The sequence below is a fragment of the Dasypus novemcinctus genome, chromosome 26 (assembly GCF_030445035.2).
Source record: "Dasypus novemcinctus isolate mDasNov1 chromosome 26, mDasNov1.1.hap2, whole genome shotgun sequence".
NCBI lineage: Eukaryota > Metazoa > Chordata > Mammalia > Cingulata > Dasypodidae > Dasypus > Dasypus novemcinctus.
Genome location: NC_080698.1, coordinates 51931611 through 51946942, shown reverse-complemented (window position 1 = coordinate 51946942; position 15332 = coordinate 51931611). Strand labels below are relative to the sequence as shown.

Below are 15332 nucleotides of genomic sequence, written 5' to 3'. Positions count from 1 at the left end.
CCCCACAATTTCTGTTGTTTCTTTTCAAACTTTCTAGTTCTTTTTGCACACACATTGTTTTAATAATCTTTAGCTCTATATACATCATTAGTTTATTTCTGTCCACATTTTCTTTTATCTCCTTGAAATGATTTAGGAGATTCGTTTGAACTTCTTAGATAAGATGTTGCAAATTCTGTATCTCTTCTTAAGTTTTAGTTTGTTCCCTGACTGAGCCATATCTTCCTATTTCTTAGTATTGCTTGTTATTTTTTGCTGATGTCTGGACATCTGATTATTTTGATGTGCTAACTCTGAAAGTCAGTTTCTCCCTCTTTCCTAGGGTTTTATTGTAGATTGGCTGTGTATTAAGGCTCTCCGACACTTGGTGCAACTTATGCTGGACATTTAACTGTTCAGATTTTCTCAGGTCTTATGTATCTGATTCCTGCCCTGGATATGTGTTACAACTTTTAAGATTGCCCTTTTATGTGCAATTGTTTTACCTCCAGGAGAAAGCCTCCTTTCCTCTGTCCCTTCTCTGGGAATCCTGATTTGTCCTGTTTGTGCAGAATTTTCTCCTTAGCTCCTATTACATGTTTAACTTCTCTCCTTCACTCAGTACCCCATTTTCATTACACTTTGCAGTTCTTGGACCTGTCCTGCTTTACAGCAGTTCAGTCATGTCTCCCTCCACCCTACCCACCCCCTCTTTTCCCATGAGGCTTTTCTACCTCTGGTTCCTTCCCCATTAAAGTATTCTACCCTGGGGAGCCAGAGGAGGTCAATGTTCAAAAAAGTTTGTTTTTTCATTTAGGTGATCTAGCAATCAGAGATTTGGTTGAATGTGTCCACTTCTTACCAACAGTTCTGCCATAGTCATTATTATTTCCTGGGGGCTCTTTTGTATGCATATGCTCACCAGCCACTGATATTCCTTCCTTGGGTCTGTATTGGCTTGAGTCCCTGTGCCTGGATGTGCATAGGTGGAGGTCCTGGGCCCTGTTGCCTCTGTTCAATTCTTAGGCTGCTAGGGACTGAGTGAGGGGGATGGTCTCTGGACTCACAGGTCTGGTTCGTAGAGCTCCTACCTTATTTGGTGGTTTTTTGTTTGTTTTTCTTTTACTTCAATTCAGATTTGGGGCATTCTTCTCCAGTTGCTATCATTCTCCTGAGTTCCAACCAAGTGGGATTTGTCCTTTTATTAATTGTTTCTAAAGGGAGACTTTCCCAGGGGATGAGGATGTCTTATATCACCATGTTGGTGACATCACTCCAGCATTCATAATTTTAAGCATTGACATTATATAACCTGATTTATAGTTGTAAAAGAATGAATGAATGAGGCTTTCCTTCCGAATGAGGTTGAGTTTTAGAGGCCAGAAACCTTGCTGCCTCCCAGGGTTGGTAGTAACTAATGCTGGATGGCCATAATCCTTGGAGTTACTTGGCTTGCATCTCTCCCTCCGTGGGCTAACTTTGGTGATATTGAGTTATTTTTAAATTCTCTTGAAACTTCTTTTTTGACCTATGTGTTGTTTAGAAGTATGTTGTTTAATTTCCAAACATTTGGGTTATTTCCAGCTGTCTTTCTGATATTGACTTCTATTTAATTTCCTTGTTGTTTGAGAACATACTTTTAATGATTTCTGGTTTTTTTTGTTGTTTGTTTATTTGTTTTTGTTAAGGTATATTTTATGGCCCATAATGTGGTCTGTCTTGGTGAATGTTCCCTGTGAATCTGAGACAAATGTGTTGTCTGCTGTTATTGGATGGAGTATTTTTTAAATGTCAAGTAGAGCAAGTTCATTGATAATGCTCTTAAAGTCACCTCTAACTTTATGGATTTTCTGCCTGCTTGACCTGTCAATTCCTGACAAGGGAATGTTGCAACCTCCATCTATAATAGTGGGTTTGTCTCTTTCTCTCTGTATATCTGTCCATTTTTACCTCATATATTTGTATGCTCTGTAGTTAGGCATATAAATATTTAGGATTTTTGTCTTTTTGGAGTATTGACCCATTTATCATTATGTCCCTCTTTAGCCTTGATAATTTTCCCTGTTTTGAATTCTACCTTGTCTGCAATTATTATATTAATAGTTACTCCAGCTTTCTTTTGATTAGTGTTAGCATGTTGTATCTTTTCCCATCCCTTTCCTTTTTTTTTGTAATATGCTAGTTGTTGTTATCATTGTTTTTTTTTCCCTTAACATTTTAAAAATTTATTGAAGTATATCACTCATACATAAACATACATAAACAGTAAGTATATAGTAATAGCTGTGAACTTACAAAACAAACATACATAGCATCATACAGCACTCTCATAACTCACCCTGCCACCAATACCTTGCATTGTTGTTAAGCATTTTAAACTAATGATTAAAGAGCATTGTCAAAATATTACACTAACCAAAGTATTTTCCCCCAACCCAAAAGTATTAATATTATCTTTATATCATTTATATATAAACATACATAAACAATAAGTATATAGTAAAAGTTGTGGACTTACAAAGCAAACATACGTAATATCATACAGGGGTCCCATACATCAACCTTCCACCAACACCTTGCATTGTCATGGGATATTTGTTACTGGTTATGAAAGAATATTGTCAAAATCTTACCACCAATTATGGTCCCCATCTTCCATTAGGTATATTTTCCCCCAAACCCACCCCATTATTATTTTTTAAATAATTTTTATGACAAGTTGTAAAGTAGGGAAGCGGATTTGGCCCAATGGATAGGGCATCCACCTACCATATGGGAGGGCCAGCATTCAAACCCAGGGCCTCCTGACCCATGTGATGAGCTAGCCCACACGCAGTGCTGATGCACACAAGTAGTGCCCTGCCACGCAGGGGTGTCCCCCACATAGGGGAGCCCCATGCGCAAGGAGTGCGCCCCGTAAGGAGAGCCACCCAGTGTGAAAGAAAGTGCAGCCTTCCTAGGAATGGTGCCGCACACATGGAGAGCTGACACAAGATGATGCAACACAAAGAAACACAGACTCCCGGTGCCGTTGATAAGGATAGAAGCGGTCACAGAAGAACATACAGTGAATGGACACAGATAGCAGACAACGGGGGGGAGGAAGGTGGAAATAAATAAAAAATAAATCTTTAAAAAAAATTAAAATTAAAAAACAAAAGTAAATATACACAATCTAGTTTTCAAATAACCATAAACAAATATAAGGTTAGTCTTGAATAAGCCCCACAAGAGTAAGTATACACAAGGGAGTGAGACTAATTTTGAAATAACTATGAACAAAAATAAAGTCAGACTGGAATAACCATCACAAAACACATTGTCTTTCAACTCATAATTTGATTTTGGAAATTTGTATGCATCTCACTGATTAGTTCTTTCAAATTCTGCATCTCTTCTGGGTCTTTGATATATTCCTTTCCTTGGGCCATGTCTTCTATTTTCTTAGTATGCCTCATAATTTTTTTGCTAATATCTAGGCATCTGATGAGGATGTCGTTTACTCAGATGTTCAATTTCTTTCTCTTTTGTAGGGATTTAGTGGCAGGATACTGTGTATTACCACTGCTTTTTGATTCTTGACTCAACCTGTATTGTTACAGTTGTCCTGCTGCTTGCTCAAAACTGGGCGCTGGACCTAGTAATTGGTTATAAAGTCACTTCCTAGTGCCTTAGGGAGGAAGGCTGTCGAGGCCAGAAAAAGCTTCTCCTACTTACCTTTTTTTTTTTACCTATATATTTTTTTTAAGATACATAGATCACACAAAACGTTACATTAAAAAAATATAGCAGGAAGCGGAGTTGGCCCAATGGATAGGGCGTCTGCCTACCACATGGGAGGTCTGCGGTTCAAACCCCGGGCTTCCTTAACCCGTGTGGAGCTGGCCCATGCACAGTGCTGATGCACACAAGGAGTGCCGTGCCATGCATAGGGGAGCCCCACGCGCAAGGAGTACGCCCCGTAAGGAGAGCTGCCCAGCGCGAAAGAAAGTGCAGCCTGACTAAGAATGGCGCCACCCACACGGAAAGCTGACACAGCAAGATGATGCACCAAAAAGAAACACAGATTCCCAGTGCCGCCAATAAGGATAGAAGCGGTCACAGAAGAACACACAGCGAATGGACACAGAGAGCAGACAACCAGGGTAGGGGTGGAAGGGGAGAGAAATAATTTTTAAAAATTTTTAAAAATTAAAAAAAATATAGCAAGTTCCCATATGCCCCGCTCGCACACCCCCCTCCCCCCCCCCCCACTTTTCCTATATCAACAACTTCTTTCATTAGTGTGGTACATTCATTGCATTTGATAAATACATTTTGGAGCACTGCTACACCGCATGGATTATAGTTTACATTGTAGTTTCGACTCTTTCCCAGTCCATTCAGTGGGTTATGGCAGGATATATAATGTCCTACATCTGTCCCTGAATTATCATTTAGTACAACTCCAAGTCCCGAAAATGCCCCCATATTACACTTCTTTTTCCCACTCCCTGCCTTCAGCAACTCCAGTGACCACTGTCTCCACATCAATGATATCATTTTTTCCATTGCTAGAGTCACAATAATTCTATAGTAGAATACCAGTAAGTCCACTCTAGTCCATATTTTATTCCCCAATCCTGAGGACTGTGGGATGGTGATGCCCCCTCCACCTCTCAATTGAGAAGGAGCTTCAATCCCACGTGGCTGGTGGATGGACTCTCCTGCTTGCAGTTGTAGACTCTCTCGGTTCCTTGGTGTGGTGGTTGTTCTTCCTCACCTCCTTGTTAGCTGACCTGGTTGTAAGTCCAACAAACTGGAGAGTAGGTGTTGCAACTCTGCTGAGGCTCAGGGCCCAGCTGGCACATGGACAGCCCACAGATTCAAGGCCCCTGGGTCTCTCCTACTTGCTTTTAATTTTCTTGCCTGAACCTCCTTGGTCTGGCAGCAGATGGCAATCTTTGGCAGCTCTCAGTTCAGTGCCTGGTAGGAGTGTATTTTTTGCAATACAAACCAGATCAATTGATAGAGCTTTCTGTCTGGAGGCTAAGAGCCTTGTTATTCAAACTTTCTCTAAGACGGTTCTTTGGCCTTCTCTGGTAACGCTCATCCTTTTCCCCAGTTACATATTTCCAGGTCAAATATTTCCATTCCTGTCTGAGGCCTCAGTAATCCGTAATGAGTCCCTGTTAGTAGAGGAGGAGATGGGGAGGATTGTGTATCTTCAGCCCATTGTGGGCTCCAGGGCAAACAATGGCACGGCCCCACCTAGTCCTGATACCTGGGACACAGAAGACCAAATTTGTGCGACCACAGCTTAGTCAGCCATAGGCTGTGTCCCTCTCTCTCCCCTTTCCAGGGGCTTCCTTAACAATTAGTCCCAACTAGAAGAGAGGGAGATTGTGAGGTTGGATTTCTCCAGGGCTTCCCAGGCTCCCAGGGCAAACCAGTGTGTTGGCCCACCTGGCCTGGAAGGGATCATGGGACACAGCAGACCAAATTTGTGGGTCAGAAGCTGAATCAGCCTTAGACTGTGTCCCTTTCTCTCCCCTTTCCAGGGGTGGTAGATCCCTGTAGTCTTTGCAGGCCCAGAGGCCCAAGAATCCTGAAGTATCTTAGTTTGTGGAGGATAGCCGCAGGTTTTAGCTCACAGTTCTGTCATTGTGATTTCCTTCTCCTTTGTCCCTTTTTCCTCTGGGCAGTGTCCAGCCTTCACCTGGTATCCTAAACCCTAGAAAATCTTTTTTCTACGCTCTTTCAGCCTGTGCTCTAGCTCTTTTTCTGGAGAAGAGTCCCATGTCTTTCTAGTCTGCATCTTCCCGAAAGTCTCCCCTTTCCAGTGTTTTTGAGTTCTAGTATTTCCTTTTGACTTTCTTAAAGAGTTGCCATCTCTGCCTACATTACCCATCTGTTCTTACATGTTGTTTACTTTTTCCATTAGAGCCCTTAACGTATTTTAAATTTCCTGCATGATGATTCCAATATGTCTCGTATCTGAGTCTGGTTCTGATGCTTGCTTTGTCTTGAAATTCTGTATTTCCTTACCTTTTAACATACTTGTAACTTTATTTTTTTTGATGACCTGTTGTATCAGCTAATAGGAACTGAGATAAATAGGCCTCTAATGTAAAGATTTTTATTAATCTGGCTAGGAGTTGAGCTGTGCTTAATATTTCATATAGCCATAGGTGCCATAGGCTTCAAATTCTAGTGTGCTTTTTGTCTCTCCTGTGACTTTGGGCCTCCGTAGGTATTCCTCCTCAGAGAGTCTGTATCCTATAGGCTTTTCAGAGGCAATCCACTATTATTATCCTGGAACCTTGTTGGTGTGGTGGTACAATGTGGGGGGAAGAAAGTGTTCTGTAATCTCATGATTAAATAGCTGTACTTTACTGAGCCTGTGTCTCTGGGCTATAGACTTCACAAGTATTTATTTCTTAATTCCCTTCCCCCCTTCTTAGATGAGAAAGGAAGGCAAGGGGGCTGGTGTGAGAAAATTGCCCTTTTCCCAGGTTGGACAAGGCTCTGGTAAGTCTTTCCCCTTGGGGAGTAATGGAGAACTCTGAGTTTATTTCGAAGTATTACTTTCCCCCTCCCCTGGCCAGAGCCACCAGGGAATCTTTTTCAGTTTTTTCTTGAGACTCACCTGGGGTTCCTGGAGGTAAAACCCCGAAAAATCTCCCCAAGACTGTGGACCCAGGAGTTTCTCTCTCACACACTAGTCCACACTCAGCCTCTACCAGTTCATCAAAATTACAGCAACGTCTGCCCCAAGTAAGTAGGCCTTGGCTATGATTCTCTGTATTCTGTATTCTTCTCTCTCTCCAGATTTCAGGGTGGCAGTTTACCCTACAAAGTCCAAAAAAATTCATTGGTTTCCCATTTGTCCAGCTTTTTCTTCTTGTAAGGACAGACATGTTGTTGCTAAAACCAGAACTCTCCTGTACATTCCATATTCATCTATCCAGTAGCCTACTTGACAGATCTGTTTGGCTATCTCATACTCAGCAAGCAGAGAACAGACTTCTGAATTCCTACCAACCCTGGCCCCTCCATACTCACCATCATCCACCCAGTTGCTTAAGCTTGAAACCTGAGAGTCATTCTTTTTTCTTTTTCCTTTTTTTTTTTTTTTTTTTGAGGTACTGGGGGCTGGGAATTAAACCTGAGACCTGGTATATGGGAAGCCGGCACTCAACCACTGAGCCACATCAACTTCTCTGAGTTGGTTTTTGGTTGTTTGGTTGTTGTTCTTGTTTGTTTTTGCTTTCAAAGGAGGCACTGAAACCAAACCTGGGACCTCCCGTGTGGGAGGTGGGAGCTCAACTGCTTGAGCCACATCCACTCCTCTGAAAGTCCTTTTTTTTTTTCTTTTTTAAGATTTATTTTTTATTTATTTCTCTCCCCTTTCCTGCCCCGCCCCCAGTTGTTTGTTCTCTGTGTCCACTCACTGTGTGTTCTTCTGTGTCTGCTTGTATTCCTGTCAGCGGCACGGGAAGTCTGTGTCTCTTTTTGTTGCATCATCTTGCTGCATCCACTCTCCATGTGTGCTGCATTACTTCTGGGCAGGCTGCACTTTTTTCACGTGGGGCGGCTCTCCTTACAGGATGCATTTCTTGCACGTGAGGCTCCCCTACACGGGGGACAGCATGGCACTCCTTGCGTGCATAAGCACTGCGCGTGAGCCAGCTCACCACATGGGTCAGGAGGCCCTGAGTTTGAACGGTGGACCTCCCATGTGGTAGGTGGACACTATATCCGATGAGCCAAATCTGCTTCCCATGAGAGTCATTCTTAACTCCTCATTTTCCCCTAATCCTCATATCTCCACCCATCTGCAAATGCTATAGCCCCTCCCTCCAGCACGTGTCTCCCTCATGGTCAAGGTCAGCTCTCACCTGAGCCACTCCATTGAGATCCTAATAGCTTCTCAGCTTCTACTTTTTTTGCTCTATATTTTTCACATCCAAAATCCAGAAAGATCCTGTTTAAAATATAAAGCACTTCCTATCATCCCCTCACTTAAAACTCTTGAATATATTTAGAAAACACCATTTTATATTATTCAGAAAAAGAAGCTTTGTCACATATTTTATCCACTTAACCTAGGGATTGACTTTGTGGGGCTAAATGGAAAAGGTGTTTATTTGACCAATGCCTGTCAACACTACATATGTGAGTTAAAATTTCTACTAAATAAAAATTTTTTGTTGTTTACCAATTTGTATAGGCTAAAAAAATTCTAATGGACTTATTTACCTTTTTACAGTTTTAATGTAATCAATTTTGCTATACTTTGATATGCCATCTACATTCTTTAATATTCCCTGACCTGGAATAGTAGTGTAACAATCTGACAAATAAAGGCTGTTATAGTTTTAAAAACCTGAGGACCTGATTTGGGAGACTGGGGTCGGAGAGTAGACCTTGAGTGGCTTATTATACTTGAAACAAAATCCAAATGGCCAGCTCAGTCCAAGGTCCTGGAGGGCCAGCCCGTCTCTCTCCCCAGACTCCTGGGCCATTCTTCGTTGTCCATGAGCCTGTTATCAGTTTCAGGAAGTCCTTTGACTTAGGCTTTCCATGTGCTAGAACATTTCCCTTTGCTTGGGACACATTCTCCTCAGTTTTGAATTTTGGCTTAAATGTCATCTCATCACAGAGGCCTTCCCTTACCTGTCCTTTTGAAGTTCAGTGCCAGTGTTTTTCTCCCACAGTCTGTTGTTTTCCTCATAATTTTAAGTTATTTACTGGTGTTTATTTGTCTGTTTCCTGTCTCTTCCACTTCCATGAGGGCAGTACCCACATTCACATGTCTGTTGTCTAGCCCACTGCCTGGCACAGAGTGGGCCCTCAATAAATCTTTGAGGAATAAATGAGCAAGTCATTGAGCCATGGTCAAAAAGTCCTGACTTTTCTGGATGAGAGAGATTTGCTGAGATGAAAGTGGAGGATAAGCCAGGACTTCCCAAGTGAGGAGAGCAATATTTAAGAGTTGAGACGGAATAAATACTTTTACCAAGGTCCTGTTATGTTCAGATACTTTCGCAACCATTATATCATCTCACTTTCCCACTAATCCTGTTCTATAGAGATGTAAACAGAGGCTCAGAGGGCCTATAAAACTGGTTTAAGTTGACACAGATGGGAAGTAGTGGAGCAAGTGTTCCATTTGCATCTCTCTAGCTGCAGTGTCTTCTCAGGGTTCACAAACTCAGATGTTTACAGAGCCAGGCAACACTAAAGGAGGTGGGCAAGGTGGGAACAAGAGCAAACCTGGGTGCCCATGCCCCATTTAAAGAGGCAGCCACTCCCCAGCTCCTGCCAGCTAGTGCCATGGGGGAACTTGGGCACAGGATGATCAGAGTGTCCAGTTTGTCAAGAAAATTGTAGAAAGCAGCTGTGGCCCAAGCAATTGAGCTCCCATTTACCATTAGGGGGACCCAGGTTCAATCAATCCCCAGGACCTCCTGGTAAGGAAAAAAAAGACATCCCAGACCTGTGTGGCAAGGCGCAAGACATCTGCGCGGTGGGGCAAGGCAATGCACCAAAAAGAGGATGATGTAACCAGATGGGGGGAGGGGATTGTACATCTGATTTTTATGGGAAATTTCTGATTTTTTAATGTTAGTAACCAATTTTCTAAAATGTTAAACTTTGGGAATCAAACAGAAGTTTTGACCCACGCACCATCAGTTTGCCGACTCTTTACAACAGAAATGAGGCCACCCTGGCCAAACAGAGAGTGGGTAACATGGAGGAGAACAGCTACTAGTCAGGTCACAGCCAAGGTCCTTTTGTATTAGAACTAGAGAAGGGGGAGTGGAAGTAGCTCAAGTGATTGAGCACCTGCTTCCCATGTTCTGTCCTGGATTCAGTCACCAGTACCACCCCCACACACAAAAAAAGCTAAAGAACAGAGAAGGCCTTGCGTCTGTAGAATGCAGTCATATCTGTTGTAATATGGTATTGTGCATTCATAAAAATGCCCACATTAGGCAAAATTGTGTGATAAAACCACAGGGTTTGTGGGAAAAATGAGGTTAGTAGCACAGTGGTCAAAAACATTGTCAGTGACACATTAAAAAACAGGAGTCTAATCAAAACTGTAGAGTTTTACACATCTTAACATAGTTAAGAAATACATAAAGACTACAATAAATATGGCACTTTACCTGACAAAGACCTGAAGTTCGCTTGTGGAGGCGGGCATTGGAAGGATTGCAGCTGGTGAGTTATTGTGAAGTAGTGGAAAAAAGTGACCTGAAATCAGAGGGAAAGTGGAGACAACAGAAGCTCAGGGGTGCCCATAACATGAGCCCTAGCCAAGCCTGGGAATGCGTTTTGTGTATCCCCACACAGCTCAGTACAGCTCTCTGTAATTTTCTGCATTCAATTAGTATTTCTTATGGAAGAAACCATGTATCAACAAAGAAAAAAGTCATGTTATGTTCAGGTTGTTCCCTAATGTATCAATCACATTGGAACAAATTCGTCTTTCCAAAACAGATATTTTAACAGCACTTGACAGTATAACCAGACATGGAATGGAGGGCCTTAACAAAATCATACAGAGCAAGCATCCCTTCTTGTATTAACCTTTCTCTCCCCAGTTGACTGTTGTTTGCAGGGAGGAAATAAGAACATGTGTGCTAAGTAAATAAATTTAAGTTTGCCCCTTTTCCACCCCTCCACAGGGGACATAAATTTTAAAGAAGTTTGGATACAGCCTCTCAATTTGATGTTTCCTCAGTCTCATTAAACCAGAGTCTACCTGCTAGTGTTTGTTAACAAGGTCTTTGCCTAATGATCACTCTTGGGCTCCAATAGAGTTTTGAGGGCATTTTTTTCTGCCTACATTTTTGCTTTTTTTGGAGGTGATAGCTCCATTTAGAGAATGCATGGTATTGCCAAATGTCTTGGAAGGGGAGGAGTAACAAACAAAAAGACAAAAATATTGTGAGGAATTCACTGAACTTACATGAGCCTTGAGTTTGGGAGATGGGGAAAAAGAATAATCTGGGCTTTGGGATATGTTATATATGACCACACCCAGAGCTGCTTTCCCTGTCTAGTACCAGCCACCCTTACCTCCCACATGCCAGGGACCAAGAAATTGCTAACCTTGTCTTGGTTTTAGTTGATAATTGAAGACTCCCCTCAATCACCTGACAGTTTCATTTCTTGACAAGGAAAACAGTTTAGGAAGGAAATAAGAATTGACAGGCACAAAAGAAGATCTCAAGGGTATGAGGACTCCCCAAAAGTAATCTCACTTACTTCCTATCCAAGGCAGGAGCCCTTCTGTGGCAGTTGAGAGAGGGATGTGTCAAGCAACCTCTGTCTGCAATCTTAGTTGAGCATTAAGGGGTAGGACAGTTTTTAAAAAGAGAGTTCTTTTTACAGGGTTTTCTGTCTCATACTACTTTTCCATGGGGTTCTGGGGTATGCCATGGATTGTCACAATGAGAGTCACTTCCTTTCTTTTCTCTCAATTTGTTCTTCAGCCTTAAAGATCTTTTGACCCTTCAGCTGTAAATGATGATATTACTGGAATTCTTACTCAGTTTATCAACTAAGGATTTATTCTTGCATCTTATGTTCCTGTTCACCTATTCTTTGTTCTTGCACTTACTGTGTCCTCAGCCTGCAACATACTTTGCCACCTCTTTGCATGGCTTCTCTTACTTCATTCAGGGCTTTGCTCAAATGTCACTCCCTCAGGGAGATCTTTCCTTCTAAAGTTGCCCTACTGTCTCCTCCCTTTTGTCATACCCTCTCTTGTTTATTCTACCCTAGTTTTCTCTATGGCATTATATTCTATAATATTATTGTTCATGATCTGTTTCTCTTACTAGAATGTTATCTCTGTTTTATTCATGTCTCTTTCTCTAGAGCAGTACTCAACACATAACAATATATGTTATTCAATAAACATTTAAGTGATTTGAATCTTTTCTTGCCTTATGTCATTTTTTTTAAGATTTATTTATTTATTTCTCCCCCCTCCCCCCTGCCCTGGTTGTCTGTTCTCTGTGTCTATTTGCTGCATCTTCTTTGTCCACTTCTGTTGTTGTCAGCAGCACAGGAATCTGTGTTTCTTTTTGTTGCATCATCTTGTTGTGTCAGCTCTCCGTGTGGGCGGCACCATTCTTAGGCAGGCTGCACTTTCTTTCGCACTGGGCGGCTCTCCTTACAGGGCGTACTCCTTGTGCGTGGGGCTCCCCTACAGGGGGGAACACCCCTGCGTGGCAGGGCACTCCTTGCGCGCATCAGCACTGCGCATGGGCCAGCTCCACACAGGTCAAGGAGGCCCGGGGTTTGAACCGCGGACCTCCCATGTGGTAGAGGGACGTCCTAACCACTGGGCCAAGTCCGTTTCCTGTCATTTTTTTTAGCCTACCAACATTGGATAGTTTTCCAGTCTGGACAGTAAGCAAAGTTCAAAGAACTTCATAAGCAGGCATAAGAGGTGGTTCTTGCTGTAGTGACTATTTTTATTGCAATCTATACAGTAAGGTAAGAACTCTAGGAAGAAGCAGGCTCTGACAGCTCTGGCTCCTGAACAGTCAGAGCTCTCAAGCGATCAGGGCCAGTACTTCACCAGACTTTACAGGCCTTCACCCATGGCCTTCAGTGCATTTCATAGTCTTTTATTGTCTTCTCTCCATGTGCCCAGCCCTGTGCTGGCACTGGGGACTCAGCACTGCATCAGATGTGGCCTGTGTCGCCAAAGACATCAGTCAAGAAGTAGTAGTGGATAGTAGAAACAGGGTCACAGTCAATGGTGAATTGAGTGTGTGCCAGCAAGGGACTTCCTGTTTCCTGTCACCTCAGGCCAAGGACCATCCCTCATAAATAGTCCTTTAAAGCAGCCATTCCCAGGTTTTTAAATTTTGTGTCTCAATAGCATTTCACGAAAGTTGTCGTTGCTCACCTTTTTTATTATGCCAAGTCAAGGATTTTTTTAAGCTTAAATCTATTATTTACTATTACCTTCATTTCATAAAAGAAATTTTAATTCTAAAAAGAGTAGGAAAGATATAACCCTAGGATAAAATTAGCTTTCCGAGAGACTCACTACTATTGTGTTTTATTTTTTCTCATTTCACTATGAACTGGTGAAACCTCATCTTGGACTGGCATTAACTCAAGGACCGGCATTTGACACAGGTCATATGATGCTCCTTAAGACCAACCTTCATGTTGTGTCTTGTAGATTGTGACAGACCAGCAGACAGGACAGAAGATCCAAATAGTCACCGCAGTGGACGCCTCCGGATCCCCCAAACAGCAGTTCATCTTGACCAGCCCTGATGGAGCTGGAACTGGGAAGGTGATCCTGGCTTCACCAGAGACATCCAGCGCCAAGCAGCTCATATTCACCACTTCAGACAACCTCGTCCCTGGCAGGATCCAGGTCAGGCCTGTTGAACAGGCATTCTTTACAGCACTTCTGCTATCGAACTTGTTCCTGACTCTACTCTCTGTCTTGGAGGCCAAATCCATCCCTAGAAGGCCCTTTGGGGATCTACAGACATGGTAGCTTGCTGCCTTGGCCAAAGTAAAACACAAGAAAATTAGTCGGCAAGGCCTAAAAGGCAGTCAAGTGCAGTGCTTAAAAAGGGGATGGTGGCTGAGCCAGGAAAATTTCAGTAGCCACAGGAGATTGACATGAGCAAGCTGACAGGGGGCCACTGGAGAATTACTCTTTTGTAATGCCACACACATCCCATAATTTTTAAAGGTATCACCAAGGGCCGACCACAGCAGAATGAGGATTGACTTGCTCTTACCACTCCTTTGTCTAGATTGTCAAGCCTGGTCCCAATTCTTTATTCTGTCCTTATTTGTCCTGTGAGCTGCTGGCTCTGGGGCCCTGAGCTCTCATCTCCATCTCTCCTCTGGTTCTCTCATTCTGGCAGACTGGAATGGGGTTAAGGGAAGAGCACAGGAAGGAGGCGAGCAAGTGGTATTGGGCCACAGGTTGAAGGGAAGGGAAGCAGGGTTGTTGCTCAGCGTGAGGTTAGGAAGCACTAAGTTTCCAGACCCAACCTTAGAGATCAGAGACTCCAGGCCAGTGTCCCATGGTGGCCAAGCATGGAGCATGTTTGATCAGGATCAAGGTAGAATCCATATGTTTTCTTGAGGGCTTTCTACTGTGGAGAAACTTAAGGAAGGAAATGTTTTTCTTTTCTTCTGATTGAGCTGGGTTCAGAGCACCATTTGGTTCAGCTTTCAGGACTGTACTTTTGAGATACTTTAAATTGCATTTAGTAAATACTGCCTCTCCCTTCCTCTCTCAGAGGACATTCTGGTCATCTAAATCAGAATGCCACTTTGCTTATTTAGAGCACTCCTCATTGGTGAAAAGATGGCTGTGGTTTTTATTGCATATTTCACAGGAGTTAATTTAATTTAACGAAGACTGTAGATCAGTGTAAAACAATTTCTGGTCCTGGAATAACTACCCACTTGTAGGGGTACAGTCCAGAGAAGTTGCAGTGATATCTTTGGATATCAGGTTACATCATGGGGTGGAAGTTTCCCAGTTGTTCTGCCCAGAGTTCCCCTAACTAGAAACCCAAGATTAGGAATTTATGGTTAAACATTACTTTGCTCAGTGTTCTGGTTTTTAATCAGCATCTTGCTTGTTTCCTGATTTCTTCTTAGATCGTCACGGATTCTGCTTCTGTTGAGCGTTTGCTGGGGAAGGCAGATGTCCAGCGGCCCCAGGTGGTAGAGTACTGTGTGGTCTGTGGAGATAAAGCCTCTGGTCAGTAACCCCAGATTATGCCAGTCATGTATCATGGACCAAATTGGGACTGGGGCTGTAATTACTGGGAGAAAAGATTTTCTGTAGGTTTCAAAACATGAAGTCCATTTACTGGGATAGTGATGATATGAAAAAACAAAACCAGTTTTTCTCATTATTAGAAGCAAAAGGAAAAGTCAAGGAAGTGTTTCTGTGATCTATAAATCTTGGGTGAGTGTCTAACACAGCATTACTAATAAAGTAATCATTTTTAATCTGGTTAGTATTTGCAGTGTTTTGCTCTTTCACAGATGTGTCAGTTATATAATCCTCCTTCATCCTAACTCTATCATTCCTTTACCATAACCAGTGTGGTGAACTGCTGTAATAGAGAAGGAGAGAGCATATGATTCTGGCCAGAACCTGGGGCCAGGAAAGGCCTCACAGTCAGTCACATCTGTGAACTTTGGTGGTTGAGAGTGAGCATATTGGGTAAAATAGTAGAAGGGCACTCCAGCCAGTAGAGCGGGGGCCCTGGGAACTTAATGTCCCCACCCATGGCATCCTTGGAGAAGAGCTCATGGGCGTCTGTGGTTAGGATATGAGTATAAGGAGA

General features: G+C 42.7%; 1 protein-coding gene across 9 annotated transcripts in view; it reads left to right on the top strand.

Annotated features, from left to right (window-relative positions):
• The window catches only part of NR2C2 (nuclear receptor subfamily 2 group C member 2), a 148245-nt gene that overhangs the window by 90532 nt on the left and 42381 nt on the right, over positions 1-15332 (top strand). For all 9 annotated transcript variants that reach the window (XR_009183601.2, XR_011647565.1, XM_058288504.2 and 6 more), the window contains 2 exons: positions 13181-13381; positions 14635-14737. Coding sequence is in view for 7 of the 9 variants with exons in the window: in XM_058288504.2 (XP_058144487.1) it covers positions 13181-13381; positions 14635-14737 (304 nt within the window). In the remaining 2 variants the exon portion in view is untranslated. The remainder of the gene's footprint in view (positions 1-13180; positions 13382-14634; positions 14738-15332) is intronic.